The 19,824-nt window shown below is 43.0% G+C and overlaps 1 protein-coding gene across 2 annotated transcripts in view; it reads right to left on the minus strand.

Moving 5' to 3' along the window:
• The window catches only part of AGA (aspartylglucosaminidase), a 43,630-nt gene that overhangs the window by 18,217 nt on the left and 5,589 nt on the right, over positions 1–19,824 (minus strand). For both annotated transcript variants that reach the window (XM_073606761.1, XM_073606770.1), the window contains exons 2-4: positions 18,466–18,619; positions 15,604–15,716; positions 5,706–5,818 (exon numbers count right to left, since the gene is read on the minus strand). In XM_073606761.1, coding sequence (XP_073462862.1) covers positions 5,706–5,818; positions 15,604–15,716; positions 18,466–18,619 — 380 coding nt within the window. The remainder of the gene's footprint in view (positions 1–5,705; positions 5,819–15,603; positions 15,717–18,465; positions 18,620–19,824) is intronic.

Below are 19,824 nucleotides of genomic sequence, written 5' to 3' on the forward strand. Positions count from 1 at the left end.
ATACTTTTACCATTACTTCCAGACTCTTAACAAGTTTGCAGTATATATAGGTCTAATAAATATATATATCTATAGATATATATAGATATATCTATATATAGATAGATATCTATATATAGATATCTATCTATATATCTATATCTATATATATATATATATATATATATATATATATATATATATATATATATATATATATATATATAAAATCACTCCCCTGTAAAATAACCACATTTTGTTGCTTTACAGCCTGAAATGAAGACAGACACAGTATTTGTTTTATCACACCATCATGTCAGAAATATTTATTTTTTTTGTTTAATTCAAAGACAGAATCACTGAGTTGGAAAAAGGATCGCCCCCTTAAGTCAGTATTTTGTTGAACCACATTTTGCTTTAATTACAGCCTTTAGTCTGTTGGGATATATCTTTACTAATATTGCACACAGACTTTGTAATATTTGCCCACTCTTCTTTGCAGAACTGCTCAAATTCAGTTAACTTTGATGGCGACCATTTGTGGGCTGCAGTCTATAAGTCATTCCACAGATTTTCATCCAGTCCCCGTAAACTCTTCTCTACCTTCAATTCTCTACTTCGTCCTCCACCGCCTCCACCCACTGACTCACTCACTGCCCAGGAGATCGCTAAACACTTCAAAAAAAAAGATTGATACAATCCGTGATGAAATCTCCACTTTACAGGTATCTCTCCCAGTTAAGACCCCATGTCAACAGGTACAACTGACACTCCCCTTATTCAAATCTGCTACTACAAAGTTGCTAAACTCCTTTCTATTGTCCACCTAACCACCTGTCCCCTGGACCCTATTCCCTCTCAAATGCTACGGTCTCCCTCTGAACCCATCCCACACTCTCTAACCCACATCTTCAATCTCTCCCTCACCTCTGGCATTTTCCCCAATGCTCTAAAACATGCACTGGTCACCCCCATACTTAAAAAGCCGTCCTTGGACTCTACCAATCTTAACAACCTACGCCCTATCTCCTTGCTCCCCTTTTCCTCTAAACTCCTTGAACGCCTGGTTTACAACCAACTGAGTGACCACCTCATTAAGAACAACCTTCTTGATCCCCTTCAATCTGGATTTCGTCCTCAACACTCCACATAAACTGCTCTTTTAAAACTCACAAATGACCTACTAACTGCAAAAACCAACAGACACTATTCTGTACTCCTACTTCTGGACCTTTCAGCTGCCTTTGACATGGTTGACCACCCCCTCCTCCTCAAAAAACTTTACTCCCTCGGTCTCTGTGACTGTGCTCTTCAGAGGCTCTCATCCTACCTATCCCAACGTACCTTCAGCGTCACTTACAATTCTACTTCCTCCACTCCTCTTCCCTTCTCCGTCGGGGTTCCCCAAGGTTCTGTTCTTGGACCTCTTTTATTTTCAATCTACAACACTTCCCTGGGTCAGCTGATAGCCTCTCACGGCTTTCAATATCATTTCTATGCTGACGACACACAAATCTCTCTCTCCACCCCCCAACTCACTCCATCAGTCTCCTCAGGCATCACTAACTTACTAACCGACATATCTGTATGGATGTCACACCACTTCCTCAAACTCCACTTGTCCAAAACCGAGCTTATAATATTTCCTCCCCCACGTGCCTCTTCCCCTGACTTGTCTGTCAAGAGCAATGGCACAACCACCCACCCATCCCCACATGTCAGGGTGCTAGGTGTTATCCTGGATTCTGAACTCTCCTTTCGGCCCCACATCCAATCACTTTCCAAAGCTTGCTGCCTCAACCTCCGCAACATCTCTAAACTACGTCCCTTTCTAACCAATGAAACCACAAAGCTCCTGATTCACTCCCTGGTTATCTCACGCCTCGACTACTGCAACTCCCTCCTCATTGGCTTACCTTTAAATAGATTATCCCCCCTTCAGTCCATCATGAATGGTGCTGCCAGACTCACCCACCTTACAAACCGCTCAGTGTCTGCTACCCCTCTCTGCCAATCCCTCCATTGGCTACCACTCTCCCAACTAATTAAAAATACTAACAATAAGTTACAAAGCCATCCACAACTCTGCCCCCAGCTACATCACTAGCCTATTCTCAAAATACCAACCTAATCGCCCTCTCCGTTCCTCCCAAGACCTCCTGCTCTCTAGCTCCCTCATCACCTCCTCCCATATCCGCCTCCAGGCCTTCTCCCAAGCCTCACCCATCCTCTGGAATTCCCTATCCCAATCTGTCAGACTGTCTCCAAATTTTCTCCATTAGCTCTTCCCCCACAGCTATTACCCTTTTGTATAACTTGACCCTTCCTCCTAGATTGGAAGCTCTAACGAGCAGGGCTCTCTGATTCCTCCTGTGTTGAATTGTACTGTAATTGTACGTCTGCCCTAATGTTGTAAAGCGCTGCGTAAACTGTCGGCGCTATATAAATCGTGTATCATAATAATAATAATTTTCAATGGGGTTTAAGTCTGGGCTCTGACTAAGCCATGCAAGGACATTCACCCTTTTCTCCTTCAACCACAGTGTGATCATTTTTTCTGTGTGCTTTGGGTCATTGTCATGTTGGAAGGTAAACCTTCTTCCCAATGACAGCCTTCTGGCAGAGGGCAGCAGATTTTCCTAAAGAATTTGTTGGCATTTTGCCCCATCCATTCTCCTTCTATCCTGACAAGTGCTCCAGTCCCTGCTGCAGAGAAGCACCCTCATAACAGGATATTACCACCTCCATGAGTTACTATAGGAATAGTGTTATTTGGATGGTGAGATGTATTGGATTTCCGCCAGACATATCATTTGGCCTTGAGGCCAAATAATTAAATTTTAGTCTCATCTTACCACCTTAAAAACGCACCTTGAAGATTCTGAGGTCACATGGAAAAATGTGTTATGGTCAGACGAGATTAAAATTGAATGATTTGGTCTCAACACAAAACAAGGGGTGGGTGCTTTCCTCTGTTTTGTCATTCATTGAGAAACTGACCAGCTAAGGATCTTACCCCTTACCCTAACAAAAAGTTGGATTAATTAAAAAAAAACAAAAAAAAAACACCATATTGAAAAACAAATGGTGCAGTGTGCATCAAATTTAAGTACAAGTTCTAAACAGATACATGAATTTGGCACATTCTTTTGCAAAATCTGTCTGCGCCACTCTTTATGAATTCTGGGGTCTGTGTCCTAGCTCACCACCATTGTGCGCAGAGGTTCTATACAATTTTAAGAGTTCCAAGTTTACCTTAAAGTTGACCTTCCATCTCTTCCACTACTTCCCTCCACTCCTCCCCTCTTTCCATCCTCTATACCAGGGATCCTGAAACTACAGCCCTCCAGCTGTTGCAGAGCTACACATCCCATGAGGCATTGTAAAACTCTGACATTCACAGACATGACTAGGCATGATGGGAATTGTAGTTCCTGGAGGGCCGCAGTTTGAAGACCCCTGCTCTATACGTATACTGCTGTTTTGTTTTTTTACCTTTTTTTTTTTTTTTTTTTTTTTAATAAAAAAAAGGATAGGGGGTGGGTGCTGAGCCACTAGAGAATAAAGATGGCATATTGTGTTGTGCAGGTCAATGTGAATTTGGGAATCTTGATTTTTTTAAATGTAAATGGTCCCAGAATGTTCCAGGGTAGCCTTACAGCCTTCAAAAGCTCAAAGCATGAAGAATGGAATCAAAGGGAGTGGAAAGGGAGAAATCAGGAGGGAGAAGGGAGGGATAGCAGTAGGGTTATGAAGGATAAAGTCACAGAGAGGGAAAGATAGCCCAAGCTCACTCTAATAAGCTGTTCAGTCATTCCACTATATAAAGGTACATATCTGTATTTCAATATGTTGGCTCATGCAAGAGTCATTAGCAATCATTAGTGTCCATGTATGCACTCTAGATCTGATGTGACTTTAGTATGAAGCTGAGCTACTTTTTCCCATAGTTGCTTAAGGGGCAGCCCCATCAGATTTGTACGAATGCCAATCTTTTAGATACCGCCAAGATTTGGGTTGGTGAGGAGATTTGATGCAGTCTATGAGAGGATCTGTACCAGCTGTAAGGAGTTTGAAGCTCCTCTCTTGGAATGTGCTAACTATACATAGTTTGTGGGTGAGAATAAAGCATTTTAAGTTGACATTTTCTGTAAGAGACGTATTCAATTCCCTATCCCATTTCCAGGGGCATATCTAGAGCATTTGGCACCCTATATCTGCCGCCCCCGCAGCACTTTAAAATGTAAAAACACCCCACTGTGCCCCCTGCATACCTCTGCTACCCCAATATCTCTTTGCCACTACTGTGTACCCCCTCTCCACAACTGCAGCTCTGGACCCCTTTATACTACACAGCCCACCTCCCACAGGTCTGGACCCCTGCACATTACAAAGCCCCCCCCACTATCTCTGGATCCCTACACATTACACAGCCCCCCACCTACTATCTCTGGATCCCTGCACATTACACAGCCCCCCTCCCAGTATCTCTGGATTTCTGCACATTACATAGCCCCCCACCCCAGCTCCTGCACATTACAAAGCCCCCCAACAGCTCTGGACAGCTTTGCACCTCTGCACATTACACAGCTCCCCCACAGCTCTGGACCCCTGCACATTACACAGGCCCCCACCCCAGCTTTGGACCTCTGCACATTACACAGCTCCCCCACAGCTCTGGACCCCTGCACATTACAAAGCCTTCCACCCCAGCTCAGGACCCCTGCATATTACAGACAGCCCTCTCCCCTAGCTCGGGACCCCTGTACATTATACATTGCCTCTTCCTACCTTACTGGGGCATGCATGCAGAGCTCGAGACACAGCCGAGCAGAACAAAGGGACGGGAACTGCTGGAGTTAATTCTTCATGTTAACAATGCTAATGATTGGTTGCTAGGAACCAATCATGGTACTGTTGTGGATATTTCCTGACAGACATATGTGTTTTGACAACATGAGTAAAGCCTCGTACACACGGTATGATTGTTGGCCAACCGAGCGCTGATTTTTGTCAAAACGGCATGTGCCAGGATCTTGTCTTGCATACTAACGTTACACAATTGTCATGCCACAAACACGAACATAGTGACGTACTATGAGGAATTTCATCTCTTGAGCGCCACCCTTTGGGCCCCTCCTACTAATTTCGTGTTTGGTCAGCATTGATTCCGAGCATGCGTGTTTGTACTTTCAACTTTTGGGTGACGGATTTGTGTACTGACCATATGAAAATCAAACCGTTGTCCGCCGAAAAACTAGCCTGCCATCCAACATTTGTTGGCCGAAAGTTGGACAACAATTGTTAAAAGGAGGAGCACACTAACGGTAATATTTTAGGACAACAGTCTGTCAACAGACAATCCCCTTCCAACAATCGCACTGTGTGTACGAGGCTTAAGTTACAATTGCTGGAGTCATGCATTCTTGGGTGGATTGTCTGGTTGGAATAACTGCGAAAGAAGTGAACTGTACTTCGTTGAAAACACTGAGAGGTGTAAGTTGAGGGTTTAGGAGAGAACCAGCATAAAAAAAATGTATCCCCAAGGGCAGGAAGGAAATCTGGGTTGCCTAAAATAGGAGTGAGGGGGCCATAAGAGGAAACTTTTAAAGTGGTTATGGCCCCTGTTCTTATTTTTTGGGGGTTAAGCAAGGGATTTTAATAAACATAACATGTATACATGACTGAATCAAGAAAATATCTGTTTATAATACATTATACTTTACCGTACGAAAGTTTGGTTGGCAGTGCTGATCAAGCCATTTTGAATAAATGGATAGTGATCTGTTGGTTGTTAAGTCTTCACATACAAAGCCCATACTCTCAGCAAACAAGGATGCTAAAAATCGATAAAATGTACAAGTTAAGGTCTGCTTTTAATTGACATTATTCTGCTATTTTGCTTAATCATAAAAAGTATTTTTTTCAAAAACCAGTTAGCAGAATTAAACTCTAAAGTCCTTTAAAATGTAAGGGAGGAGTTTATTGAGCAACAAAAAAAAGTGTCCTCTAAAATCAGTGCAAACCTCTGTCAAGTTTTATAATGATCAGAAGAATCCCATTATAAAATGCAATTACTATTCGACTCCTCCAAGAGTTACTGGTTCAGATATCATTGAATACCTGCAATATGCTCTTTTATAACTGCACTTGTCTGATATGCTTGCTTTTTCAAATAAATTTAAGCAGAAGCACAAAAGTGGAACTAAATCTGGAAAAAGCCTATTATACTATTAGCCAAGAAGCTCTACTTCTTGTTTCTTGAAGGTTCATTTTCTTTTTGCAAGTCTTTTGATAACTTATTATTCATACAAATTCATTGAAAACATTCAAAACTCAGATTCAAACACTTACCCTTAAAGTACAAGTTTCTTCTTAGTGAATACATATTTTAAGTATATAATGCAGTGTTTACCTCTAAGCCATTTTTGATATGACTAACATTTTATAAGCTTGTTCGGTCTTTAATTGCAATTTAAGTGCAATTCAGGTGCAAAGGTTTCCCTGAGTTGGCACCTAAACCAGACCCAAAAACCCTTTTCATATTCGCACCGCAGCCACCCCGGACGCGTGAGAACCGCCTCCATTGAAAGCTGGTCACACTCACATGTTATGCGTATTGGATGTAGTGTAAAAAAAACACATCCAATTTGCATAACATGTGAACCCAGCCTTACTGTTTTAAAGTGATTGTAGACCCTTAGGGGTTGATTTACTAATACTGGAGAGGGGAAATCTGGTGCAGCTGTGCATGCTAGCCAATCAGCTTCTAACTTCAGCTTCTTCATTTAAAGGGTAACACTACTTTAATGGGAAAAAAATATAGCCAATAAAAAAAAAATATATATATATAGCCTATACTATTGCAACACAAGTCACATTGTAATTGAATGTTAACCTCCCTGGCGGTATGATTATTTCGGATTTTAGGTGCTGAAAGCGGTACCATTATTTTGCATGGAAATTTGGCGTTTTATATTGTAGGTCTGTAAATCTTAACAATAACACACTTAAATCTGTCCAAAACAGAGTCTAGTAGATATCCCGGGTATGATAAAGTTTGAAACACAAAAACATAAATTATAATATAATAAATACAAATAAATAATTAAAAAAAATTTAAAAAAATAGTAATAAAATAAATTTCCCCACAATTCACTATCGCTCAATTCTGCAAGTGTTCTAATTTATTATCGCTGTTTTCTAGCTGGTCTAAAGCCACTTTTGACGTAAAGGGACACTTTTTGGTTGCTATGGACAATCTCCAGTTTCCAGGCAGAAAGAACAGTGTATATCATGTAAAACTGCATGCAGGGCATGGGCCAGAGCACTGGGGACAAAAGGGATGTGAAATAATTTCATACAGTACTGTAATCTGTAAGATTACAGTACTGTATGTGTTATGATTTTGACAGTTTTTTGAATTTGCCGCCAGGCTCCGCCCCCGTGCGTCGCGCCGCTCGCAGGGAACGGAGCCTGGCACGGAGAGGCTTCGGAGGAGGACGGAGCCCTCGGACACTGCGGGGGACATCGCAGGATCCCGGGGACAAGGTAAGTAACGCCGCCCCAGGATCCTGCAATGCGATCCCGAGTGTGGCTCGGGGTTACCGCTAATGGCACTGAATTTTAACCCCGAGCCACACTCGGGAAAACCGCCAGGGAGGTTAATAAAAAATACCTTTCCTTTTCAATCTGCAGCTCTGTAATTATCTGTAAAGTGCAATGTAATATGGTGACCTGGAGGAGTTCTGTACGCAAAATTTGTACAGAACGCTCCGCAGAAACATAATTTCCTGCTTGTGTGATTGGCTCACTGATTTTCCTAGAAGTCTATACTAAGATACAAGTCAGATTTTTCACATCCCCTGCAACAAAAATGTAATTTTTGGTAAAATACTCCCAATAGGAAATAACGTCTAAATGGATGCAGACCCTGCCACTTTCCTCATTAGAGCCCTGATTCTGCAGCAGCCGGTTGATAATTTTGAAACCACTCCCATTAAACTCACTTAGCACAGAGGAACAAACAGGGATTTCTTCAGAATAACAAAAAGGTAGGGGATCTGCAACAAAGTTTGTTAAAATCCTCTACATTTTTTATATATTCTTTAAAATCATTTCTTATAAACCTAAAAATAAAATTAAAGTGGTACTAAACCCCAAACCAAAAATGTAATATACTGCAGCTTACCAAATCCTTAGATGTGGTGGCTGCATTCGTTTTATTTTTAGGCTTTTTTCACTGTTTTTATCTGGTGATCTGGCCAGTAATGCTCAGTTCACACCTTGTGTTTTTTGGTGCTTTTTGCAGAAACGCACTTCAGTTAATTTAACATGGTTTCCTATGGGGCACGTTCACATCTATACTTTAAGCCACTACGTTTTTTTGAAAGCGTCAAGAACTGTTTTAAATGCAAAACTGCTTTTTTGGTTCAATAGACTTTAATGGAGAAGCTGCAGAAAAGTATGTAGTGTGTCTTTGCCACGATTTGCTTTTTTTTAATCTGCCCAACAACAAATTGGCCAAAAAAAAAAAAAAACATACAAAAACGCAAATTGCATCAAAATTGCATATGCAAAATGCACAGCAAAAAGCGCTGCAGGAACGACTAAAAGAAAACTGCATAGGTATGAACTGAGCCTAACACACCACCTTCACTCTGGATGAAGGAGTACAGGGCACTTTGGACAGCAGGATTTGTATTTCCGGAGGAAGGGGAGTGTTATGCAGCGTACACACGGGCGGACTTTCTGACCGGACTGGTCCGACGGACTTTCCAACGGACTTTTGACAGACTTCCGACGGACTTTTTTTACGAACGGACTTGCCTACACACGACCGGATTACGGACTGACTTGCCTACACACGACCGGACTTTCCGGCGGACCTAGTTCCCGACGGAGTTACGGCGGACTTTCTAAATGAACGAACTTGCCCACACGAACAAGTCCGTTCATTTTGAACATGACTTGGGTATGACGGGACTAGAAAAGGAAGGCAATCTCGCCACTTTTATCAGCGAGATTGACACCTTGCTAGCCCCGTCACGGGGCATACCAGGCCCTTAGGTCTGGTATGGATTTCAAGGGGAACCCCCTACACCAAAAAAACGGTGTGGGGTCCCCCCCAAAATCCATACCAGACCCCTATCCGAGCATGCAGCCCGGCCGGTCAGGAAAGGGGGTTGGGACGAGCAAGCGCCCCCCCCCCCCTCCTGAGCCGTACCAGGCCGCATGCCCTCAACATGGGGGGGTGGGTGCTTTGGGGGAGGGGGGCGCCCTGCGGTCATGCGATGTTGTACCTAAACAAAATTGATGTCCTTTTTTGCCCACAAATAGAGCTTTCTTTTGGTGGTATTTGATCACCTCTGCGGTTTTTATTTTTTGTGCTATAAACAAAAAGAGAGCGACAATTTTGAAAAAAAAACACAATATTTTGTACTTTTTTGCTATAATAATTATCCCCATTTTTTTTTTAAAAAGCACATTTTTTCTCAGTTTAGCAGATATGTATTCTTATACATATTTTTGGTAAAAAAAAATGTAAAAATATAATGCTTGGTTTGCGCAAAAGTTATAGCGTCTACAAAATAGGGGATAGATTAATGGCATTTTTATTATTATTTTTTTTTACTAGTAATGGCGGCAATCTGCGATTTTTATCATGACTGCAACATTATGGTGGACACATCGGACAATTTTGACACATTTTTGGGACCATTGGCATTAATACAGCAATCAATGCTATAAAAATGCATTGATTACTGTAAAAATGTCACTGGCAGCGAAGGGGTTAACACTAGGGGGCGATCTAGGGGTTAACTGTGTTCCCTGGGAGGTGATTCTAACTGAAGGGGGAGGAGACTGACTAGAGGAAGTGAAGGATCGTGGTTCCTAGCTAATAGGAACACACGATCGGCCACTCCTGTCAGAACAGAACAGGGAAGTGGTGTGTGTTTACACACACTCGTCCCTGTTCTGTGTCTCCTGCTCACGATCGCTCATGGCCGGCGGTCATCGCGACCGTCGGCCACGAGCATTGGCCCCCCCCTCCACTGTGCAGAGGGCGCACGCCTGCTATCCCGACCCCGCGAGCCAACGTATAGCTATTACAACTTGCAGGGGAACCAGCCTGCCACAGTACAACTGCGGCGGCTGGTCGGGAAGCAGTTAATATCAATTTAAAGTGGTTATAAAGTCACTTTAATTGCGCGGTCGAGCGACGTGGCTCCCAAACAAAATTGACGTCCCCTTTTTCCCACAAATAGAGTTTTCTTTTGGTGGTATTTGATCGCCTCTATGGTTTTTATTTTTTTGAGCTATAAACAAAAAAAGAACGACAATTTTGAAAAAAACACATTATTTTTTACTATAATAAATACCCCCCAAAAAATATATAAAAAAACATTTTTTCCTCAGTTTAGGTCGATACGTATTCTTCTACATATTTTTGGTAAAAAAAAAAAAATCGCAATAAGCGTTTATGGATTGGTTTGCGCAAAAGTTATAGCGTCTATAAAATAGGGGATAGTTTTATGACATTTTTATTAATATATATTTTTTTTACTAGTAATGGCGGCAATCAGCGATTTTTATGGCGGACAGATCGGATACTTTTGGTGCTATTTTGGGACCATTCACATTTATATAGCAATCAGTGCGATTAAAAATGCATTGACTACTGTGTAAATGTGACTGGCGGTGAAGGGGTTAACCAGGAGGGGGCACTGCACGGGTTAAGTACGTCCTAGGGATTCTAACTGTAGGGGGGGGATGGGCTACGTGTGACACGACACTGATCACCGCTCCCAATCACAGGGAGCTGTGATCAGTGTCATTAGGCAGAACAGGGGAATGCTTGTTTACATTAGCATTTCCCCCGTTCTTCCTCTCCACGAGATGATCACGGGTATCCCCGCGGACATCAAGTCTGCGGGACCCGCGATCACACTCACGGATCTTGCGGCAGGGTTGCGCACGCCCCGCCCGCAACGCACACGTGACCACACGGCGGCAAATTTAAAGGGACGTACCTGTGCGCGCATTTGCGTGCTATCCATGCCATTCTGCCGACGTAAATGTTCGTGCGGCGGTCGGCAAGCGGTTAATGCACTCTATGCATTAAGCTAAAAAACCTTTTGTGTGTAGCAGCCTCCCCAGCACCCCCTAATTACTTACCTGAGCCCCATCTCTCTCCAGCGATGTCCACGAATGTCTAAGCCAGGACACTCCTGCTGATTGGCTGAGACACAGCAGCGGCGCCCTTGGCTCCCGCGGCTGTCAAAGTCAGTCAGCCAATCAGGGGAGAGAGGGGGTGGGGCCCGGTCGTGGGCACTGTGTCTGAATGGATACACGGAGCTGTGGCAAGGCTTGGGTGCCCAATAGGAAGCTGATGACTGTGGGGGCACTCGATAGGAGGGAGGGTCCAGGAGCAGCAAAGAGGGACCCAAGAAGAGGAGGATCTGGGCTGCTCTGTGCAAAAAAGCTTTTAGATGGGCATCTTAATGATCGCAACACAGAGGGATATAGGATTTAATATTGACATACACACACACACACATTGAACTGGTGTCTTTATTCAACCTTATCAACTATGTAACTATAAAGCTAAATACCTTCTTTGCTCAGCTCTGCTGTGTGGTCACATGTCCTCTCTCTGCTCTCCATCTCGATCTAAGGAGTGCAGTGGGAGGGGCCGAGATTCCCCTCTGGCGTATGCAAGCTAGCAGACGGAGGACATATGACCACACAGCAGTCCTTGGCAAAGAAGGTATTTAGCTTTATAATTAAAAAAAAACAAAACAAAACACACTGTTCTTAATATGTTCCCGACACAGAGGATAAAAGTATATAATAGAGGTTACTTTACACTTTACCAAAGGAGAGAGGCAGCTGCAGCAGAATAATCAATCAAGGCAGAAGGGGTGGGGAGGAGATCGGCTTCACAGTTCACAGACTAAGGAAATGACAGGGAAAGAGGGAGATGCAGAGATGCTGAAAACACAGCTTGATGACGGAGGCATGTAATATGACCATGCTATCAGGGATCAGCAGCCATGATAAGCGTGGTCAGTACACAGGGGAACACAGGAACAGGCAGGATCAGGCGAGTATTGTACAACATAGAAAGGGACAATGGACATGGCAAAGAGCACTGTGCTTTATCTCGTGCCTCAAAGAGATGGGAGCATTCATTTTTTTTTTTTTTTTTTTAGTGTTACATCCACTTTAAGCTTAACCTAGTGGTAATAGTATATGGTATTCCCCTTTTAAATAAATCACTATCTGCAAACACATGAATAAGCTTTTGGTACTAGTTAACTTTTTAAAATCTAACTTTAATAGACAAACAAGAACAATTCAGACATCAGAATATGCTTAGTCTTATTATCAGCCATCAAAATATTCACTTGTCTGCTCGCATTAGGCGAGTGGAAATAAGCTGAGAGCGAGTATGGAGCCTCATCGGAGGGGTGGGTCTCCCCGCCCTCCCCCTCCGATGCGGAAAACCCATCCACCTGATTCTCCCCACCCCCTCCTCTGATGGTTGCTCCACCCTCTTGATCATCCCCTGCTCCCCCTCCCTCTCTTGCCTAGGGTAGCCAATCATATGTTGCTGGGATTGGTTACGTTTATTTTTTCCCTATTCAGTGTAAATATTACACAGAATAAGGAAAAAAATAAAAATAACCAATACCAGCAATTGGCAATCCTATTTCATTGATCTGATGGTGATAAATAAAATAAGGATAGACACAGCATTACTGCCTTGTTAAGTAAATACTTTAATGCTATATTATTAGCATTAAAAATATTTACCCAACAAGGCAGTAATGATGTGCACAATGTAACAGTGTCATTTCATGAGATAATTTACAAGGGTGTGTTTAGTGGTGGAATTTGGAGGGTTTAGAGAGTTGAAAAAATTGTTAAAAAAAAAATATTTAACTGATAAAATCTAGACCAGGGTAATTTGAAAGGGGTGTTTGTTGCTCAAGAGAGGAGGGCGGCTTAAGTCATTGAGTCATTGAGAGGCTGACAACTGCTGCAGCTGGATGGGGCTTGATGGTGCACTGAGTGGTACTGCCGTTTAGCCCCGGTTCACAGTGATGCGATTTCTAATGCAAGTTGGATCACATCTGAACGATGTGTCGCAGTAGTAAAAACTTGCATTCAAAAGGTCGGCAATTTGCACTGCAGCTCAAAATCACACACTGCACTAATGTGAACTTAGGCTAAAGCAGTTTGGGCCCCCAGACAAATGCTCAGAATGCAAGCAGTCCACTAAATGTTCAGTATGCACGAGGTCTTAAAATAATTCATAAAGAACACAGATTTGATTATTTAACCTCTAAATCAGGGGTAGGCAACCTTTTGAGCAGTGTGCCGAAAAATATTTTCAAAGAAATTAAGCGTGCCGATTTTATAACCAAAACATGTCAACTCCACACTCTCAATCACTAAAAGGATTTTTTATAAAGTAAATGCTGTAAACTAGGTAGTAGTGAGAAATTAACATCCTGCACTCTCACGCCTCAGATTAGCCCCAATCCATGCACCTTCACACCTCAGCTCACTGTACCCCCCCTGGACATCTGCTCCACCACTGTAACCCCCTGCACATCTGCTCCACCACTGTAACCCCCTGCACATCTGCTCCACCACTGTAACCCCCTGCACATCTGCTCCACCACTGTAACCCCCTGCACATCTGCTCCACCACTGTAACCCCCTGCACATCTGTCCCACCACTGTACCAACCTGCTCATCTACCCCACCAATGTACCTCCTTTCTCCTCTGCCAAAACACTGAACCCCCCTGCTCATCTGCCCCATCACTGTACCCCCCTCTCATCACTCCCACCACTGTACCTCCTGCACATCTGTTCCACTGCTGTACCCCCTTGCTCTTCTGTCCCACCACTGTAACCCCCCTGCTCATCTGTCTCATAAATGTACCCCTTTTCTCATCTGCCCCACCAATGTACCTCCTGTACATCTGTCTCACCTCTGTTCACCCTGCTCTCCTGCCCCACCACTGTAACCCCCTGCTCATCTGCCCCACCAATACACCTCCTTTCACATCTGCCCCACTGCTCTACCCCCGTGCTTTTCTGCCCCAACACTGAACCCCCTGCTCATCTGGCACATCACTGTACCCCAATGCTCATCTGTCCCACCTCTAAACCCCTCCTGCTCATCTGCTCCACCGCTGTACCCTCTTCTCATCTATGATTTGCGTGATATGCAGAGTGGTGAAAGAAAGCAGAGATGAGACACATCTACCTGTCCTGGCACATTAATCCTGCTGATCCAACTCTCGCATCCAGCCCATGTGCTTGTATGTGACGTATGTGATGTCACATACAAACATCTGAAATGGATGTGCAATGATGAGCTCATGACAGAGGCATTTTCTGAAAGCACTGGGCCTGTGTGCAGGATCATAAGTTGGGCCCCCGGAGCTGAGAAAAAGTGGTTGGGTGTGATTTTCATTGCGCTGAATACTGGCTCTGGCTTAAAGGGACACAGGGTGCAGAGGGGTTCAGTAATAAGTGACGCAAAGGTTCAGGAATAATTTCAACAAAGTTCCCAGAAGCTCAAACAGTAATTCCACAAACTGTCACCTGATTGTGGTTCTCAATCAGTGAAATCCCTTCTTTCTGAGATTGGTAGTGGCAACCAAGCGAGTCATCTTGCTCCACATGATAGATGGGGCTAGCAGGACTGTGATTGGCTGTCCTCCTCCTCCTGGAAACAGGGACCCCCCCCAGCAGAACTGCACCCAATTTCTTCCCTATCACAAAAGCTGACGATCGCATCTACAGCAAAGTTAGAGAACCAAACAATGTTTCCCATCTTTTACAATTTGTGGGGGTGCAGTGCCACCCCCTCAGTGCAGGTGCGGCGTGGGGAATTCTGAAATTGGAATGCAAGTCGAGTGCCGGGGGTTGCCTACCCCTGCTCTAAATTATGTGTATAGATTTATCTGCTACATTTTCCAGCCTCATGGTAGTAGATTCTAAATAGCAGCAAAGTACTTTACACATAACCAGGATATTTACTGGCTGTAGCATTTGCTCGTGAAAATGTAAAGCAAATTTGAACAGAACAAACTATACAGTGCTGTACTATAATAGCAGGTAAACAAAAAGAAAATACTTTTACTGGCAGATATAACTTCTAACTAATCAAAAGATCATTCTTAAAGTAGAACTAAAGCCCAAACTTTTTTTTTAGCTGTGGATGAAGTGGCGAGGGATTGGAACACCTGTCAGATTTTATTACTGTTTGTGTCCTTGTTAAGAAGATTTACCTTCTCTATTTGTCCCAGTGACCGTTATCACTGAAAATGAAAGAAAATCACAAACGCTGAGTTGTCACCAAAACAGTAATAAAGGGGAAATCTTCCAATGTGGACACCCTTTGTTACAGCTATAAGACGTGAAGTAAAAAGGTACATCAAACTGATATAGAATCTGTTTTTCAAAACTAAAAAAATCTGACACAGGTGATAACCCTACCTTAATCTATCCAAAATGAAAAACGTTTTTGCTGTAATTCTACTTTAAAAGGACAGCACATGTAGCTCTATATTTTCCTGAAACAAAGACGATAACTTACCTGATTCTCCCACTAAGAATGTGTGCTTTGTGTGCTCCATCACAGCTCTGGCCACACCAATGGCATTCTTTATTCTCCTAAGACTGGCAACAGCACCAACTTTCATAGTGCTACTAAAATGTAGAGAACATGACAAAGGGTGTCCATGAGAACAGGCTCAGCATAACTGTATAATGCTTACACACTAATTACATTCATGATGTATGTTTAAATTTTTGAAAGGGTCAGACTATCAAAAACAGTTTTGTTTATTATAACTACCTAAGAGTTAATTAGTTATCTCTGTGAGATCCATCTGCTTGCATTAAGGCAACCTGACTTTCACTGTCCACCTCCAAAGCCAGTGGTAGTTAATGTTGGGCCATCTCACCACAGCATATACTGGCTTATCCCTTCTCCTCACATTTATGTAAATATTTTATTATATCTTTTCATGAGACAACACTGAAGAAATGACACTTTGCTGCAATGTGCACAGCTTGTATAACAGTGTATAACAGTGTAAATTTGCTGTCCCTTTAAAATAACTCAACACAGCCATTAATATCTAAACCGCTGGCAACAAAAGTGAGTACACCCTGAAGTGAAAATGTCCAAATTGGGCCCAATTAGCCATTTTCCCTCCCCGGTGTCATGGGACTCAGTGTTACAAGGTCTCAGGTGTGTATAGGGAGCAGGTGTGTTAAATTTGGTGTTATCGCTCTCATTCTCTCATACTGGTCACTGAAAGTTCAATATGGCACCTCATGGCAAAGTACTCTCTGAGGATCTGAAAAAAAGAATTGTTGCTCTACATAAAGATGGCATAGGCTATAAGAAGATTGCTAAGACCCTGAAACTGAGCTGCAGCACGGTGGCCAAGACCATACAGTGCTTTAACAGGACAGGTTCCACTCAGAACAGGCCTTGCCATGGTGGACCAAAGAAGTTGAGTGGACGTGCTCAGCGTCATATTTAGAGGTTGAGTTTGGGAAACAGACGTATGAGTGCTGCCAGTATTGCTGCAGAGGTTGAAGGGGTGGGGGTGGAGGGTCAGCATGTCAGTGCTCAGACCATACACCGTACACTGCATAAAAATGGTCTGCATGGCTATCATCCCAGAAGGAAGCCTCTTCTAAAGATGGTGCACAAGAAAGCCCACAAACAGTTTGCTGAAGACAAGCAGACTAAGGACATGGATTACTGGAACCATGTACTGTGGTCTGATGAGACCAAGATAAACTTACTTGGTTCAGATGGTGTCAAGCGTGTGTGGCGGTAACCAGGTGAGGAGTACAAAGACAAGTGTGTTTTGCCTACAGTCAAGCATGGTGGTGGGAGCTTCATGGACCGGGGCTGCATGAGTGCTGCCTGCACTGGGGAGCTACAGTTCATTGAGGGAACCATGAATGCCAACATGTACTGTGACATACTGAAGCAGAGCATGATTCCCTCCTTTTGGAGACTGGGCCGCAGGGCAGTATTCCAACATAATGACCCCAAACACACCTCCAAGACGACCACTGCTTCGCTAAGGAATCTGAGAGTAAAGGTGATGGAATGGCCAAGCATGTCTCCAGACTTAAGCCCTATTGAGCATCTGTGGGGCATCCTCAAACGGAAGGTGGAGGAATGCAAGGTGTCTAACATTCATCAAGTCCGTGATGTTGTCATGGTGGAGTGGAAGAGGACTCCAGTGGCAACCTGTGAAACTCTGGTGAACTCCATGCCCAAGAGGGTTAAGGCCGTGCTGGAAAATAATGGTGGCCACACAAAATATTGACACTTTGGGTCCAATTTGGACGTTTTCACTTAAGGGTGTACTCACTTTTGTTGCCAGAGGTTTAGACATTAACAGCTGTGTGTTGAGTTATTTTGAGGGGACATCAAATTTACACTGTTATACAAGGTGTACACTCACTACTTTACATTGTAGCAAAGTGTAATTTCTTCAGTGTTGTCACATGAAAATATATAATAAAATATTTACAAAAATGAGAGGGGTGTACTCACTTTTGTGAGCTACTGTATATTACTATTGCCTCCCCTTATCTTGGGCTAAGATTTCCCTTCTGATGCATCCTGATTGATTGCTCTTTCTTTCAATAAAAAAATTTGAACAAGGAAGCTTTACAGAATTGGACCTCAAAAAACAAAAGCTTTAGGCAGTAAATAAACTGTATTGTTTAGATGATTAGATGTTTAGGGGCACCTTCTAAAACATGTACCCACACAAACAATGAGGTTATTTGAACAAAAACAGGCTTCAGGCCCCATTTACACTTCAAGATCTGAAATCACGAGTGGAATCACTGCAGTTCTGCCTGTGACTCCAAATTACTCGGCAATCACTGCAAAACACACGATACGCATGAACACGAGCGTGGTGCGATTTTGATGTGATAGACGCTGCATAATGCACCTTTAACTCCTTCACACTTAAAGTGGAGGGCCACCCAAAAAAAAAAAATTGCAAATTTGAGGAAATCTATTCTTTACTACATAAGTAACAAGTAGATATTGTAGAAAAAAAACAGATGTGAAGTGCCTGTGTAGAAACGGAGATGTGGGTTAGCTGCAGGAATGGATGGAAAACTGCAGATATGTTGCAGATTTCTGCATTGCTCCTCACCGAAGTTCAAGTGTAAACAGGACACAAAGAACAATTGTTTTCTGTGTGCTCTTGCAGAGACCTACGTTTTTCTAGTGTAGCTGCACAAGTGTGAACGAGCCCTAAAGCATTACCAACTGTCTACCCACCTCTAAGAGCTAACAGAATTTTAATATAAATGCCAGCAACTTATAGAGTAACGGCACACATTAAACCATTTAATTTAATATGATTAAAGTATATTCTAAAATCTGCATAAATAATGAGGATACCCATTCATAATCATGGCATCCAGTGTAGTCTCTCCGGCTTCATCGGGACTTCCACCATACCCTACAGAGCCATCACACTGATCAATTTCACATTGTGTACAGCCTTTCTCAACTGCATCCAAAGCAGATCTGCCAGAAGCAAGGACGTTCCATGCTGAAGAGAAAAACAGATTTTTGTTAGGAAAATATTTGTACACCTGTAACTAGGTTTCTGCTGATCACAATAGAAAGCTAGTAATTGCTTTAACTTTGTGGCTCCACTTTTCCCTACTTGCTTCTAACTGCCCCTCTTTTAGAATGAAAGGTTGCCTGCCTTCTACTGTCTCCCACACACTCCTAGTGACCAGGTGCTTTGCTTTCCTACGTTGGAGCCTGTTAAAAACAAAAGGTGCTACAATACATGTTGTGCATATCATGCGGTGCGTTAACACACGTTACCACAATGCAGACATGTGCATCCAGTTTAAAAAAAAAAAAGTTTATATTCATACAATAAAAGTATAGGATGACAAAATATGTAAAATGTTAGGAGCTCTTAGTCTACAGTCACACTGAATCTGACTTCAAGTGCGACTTCACTTGAAGCTGCATGATTTCAAAGTTGCATGTCAATGCGACTTTACGTGTGACTTGGAAGACATCTGTGTAACTTGTCTATGTATGTTGCACCTGAACTTGCAAAAAGTAGTGCAGGAACTCATTTTAAAATCTGTGCAACTCTGATGGAGTCGGAGTGGCACCATTTGAACACTTCAGTTGCAGACAGTAGGGTGCAACTTGTCAAGCGATTTGAAGCAATCCAATCGCACCGCTGTGACTGGGGACTAAGAGCTCGTAGGAAGAGGGAAGGAAAATGATGGTGACCTTTTAACAATCTGTCTGCACCGCTCAGACACAACATTTCCCATACATACTTTTATTGTAGGAGTATAAACATTTTTTGTTTGCCTGGTGTCTGCTATGTATGTCTGATCTAACATAACCATTATATGACTGCATTATATGACTGCAAGGAAGAGTAAAGTGATATTAAAAAAAATAAAAAAATAATAATAAACATGTTGTTATATTTACCTACTCTGTGCCGTGATTTTGCACAGACCAACCCAGGTCCCTCGCCGGCACTCCTGGCTCCTCCCTCGTGCCCAGTGCCGCAAGAGCAAACAGCTTGCTATGGGGGTACCCAAGCAGGCTAGCTCTTGAGCCTCTGCTGCTTTGTTGGTCTATTCACATACAGAGCTGTGGCTCAGCCCCGCCCCCTCTCACTCCTCATTGGCTCCCTGGCTGTGATTGACAGCAGCGAGAGCCAGGGTCTCAGCAAATGAGGACAGAGAGTCCCTGGACAGCCAAGGCTCTTTT

The sequence above is a fragment of the Aquarana catesbeiana genome, linkage group LG01 (genome assembly GCF_042186555.1).
Source record: "Aquarana catesbeiana isolate 2022-GZ linkage group LG01, ASM4218655v1, whole genome shotgun sequence".
Taxonomy (NCBI): domain Eukaryota; kingdom Metazoa; phylum Chordata; class Amphibia; order Anura; family Ranidae; genus Aquarana; species Aquarana catesbeiana.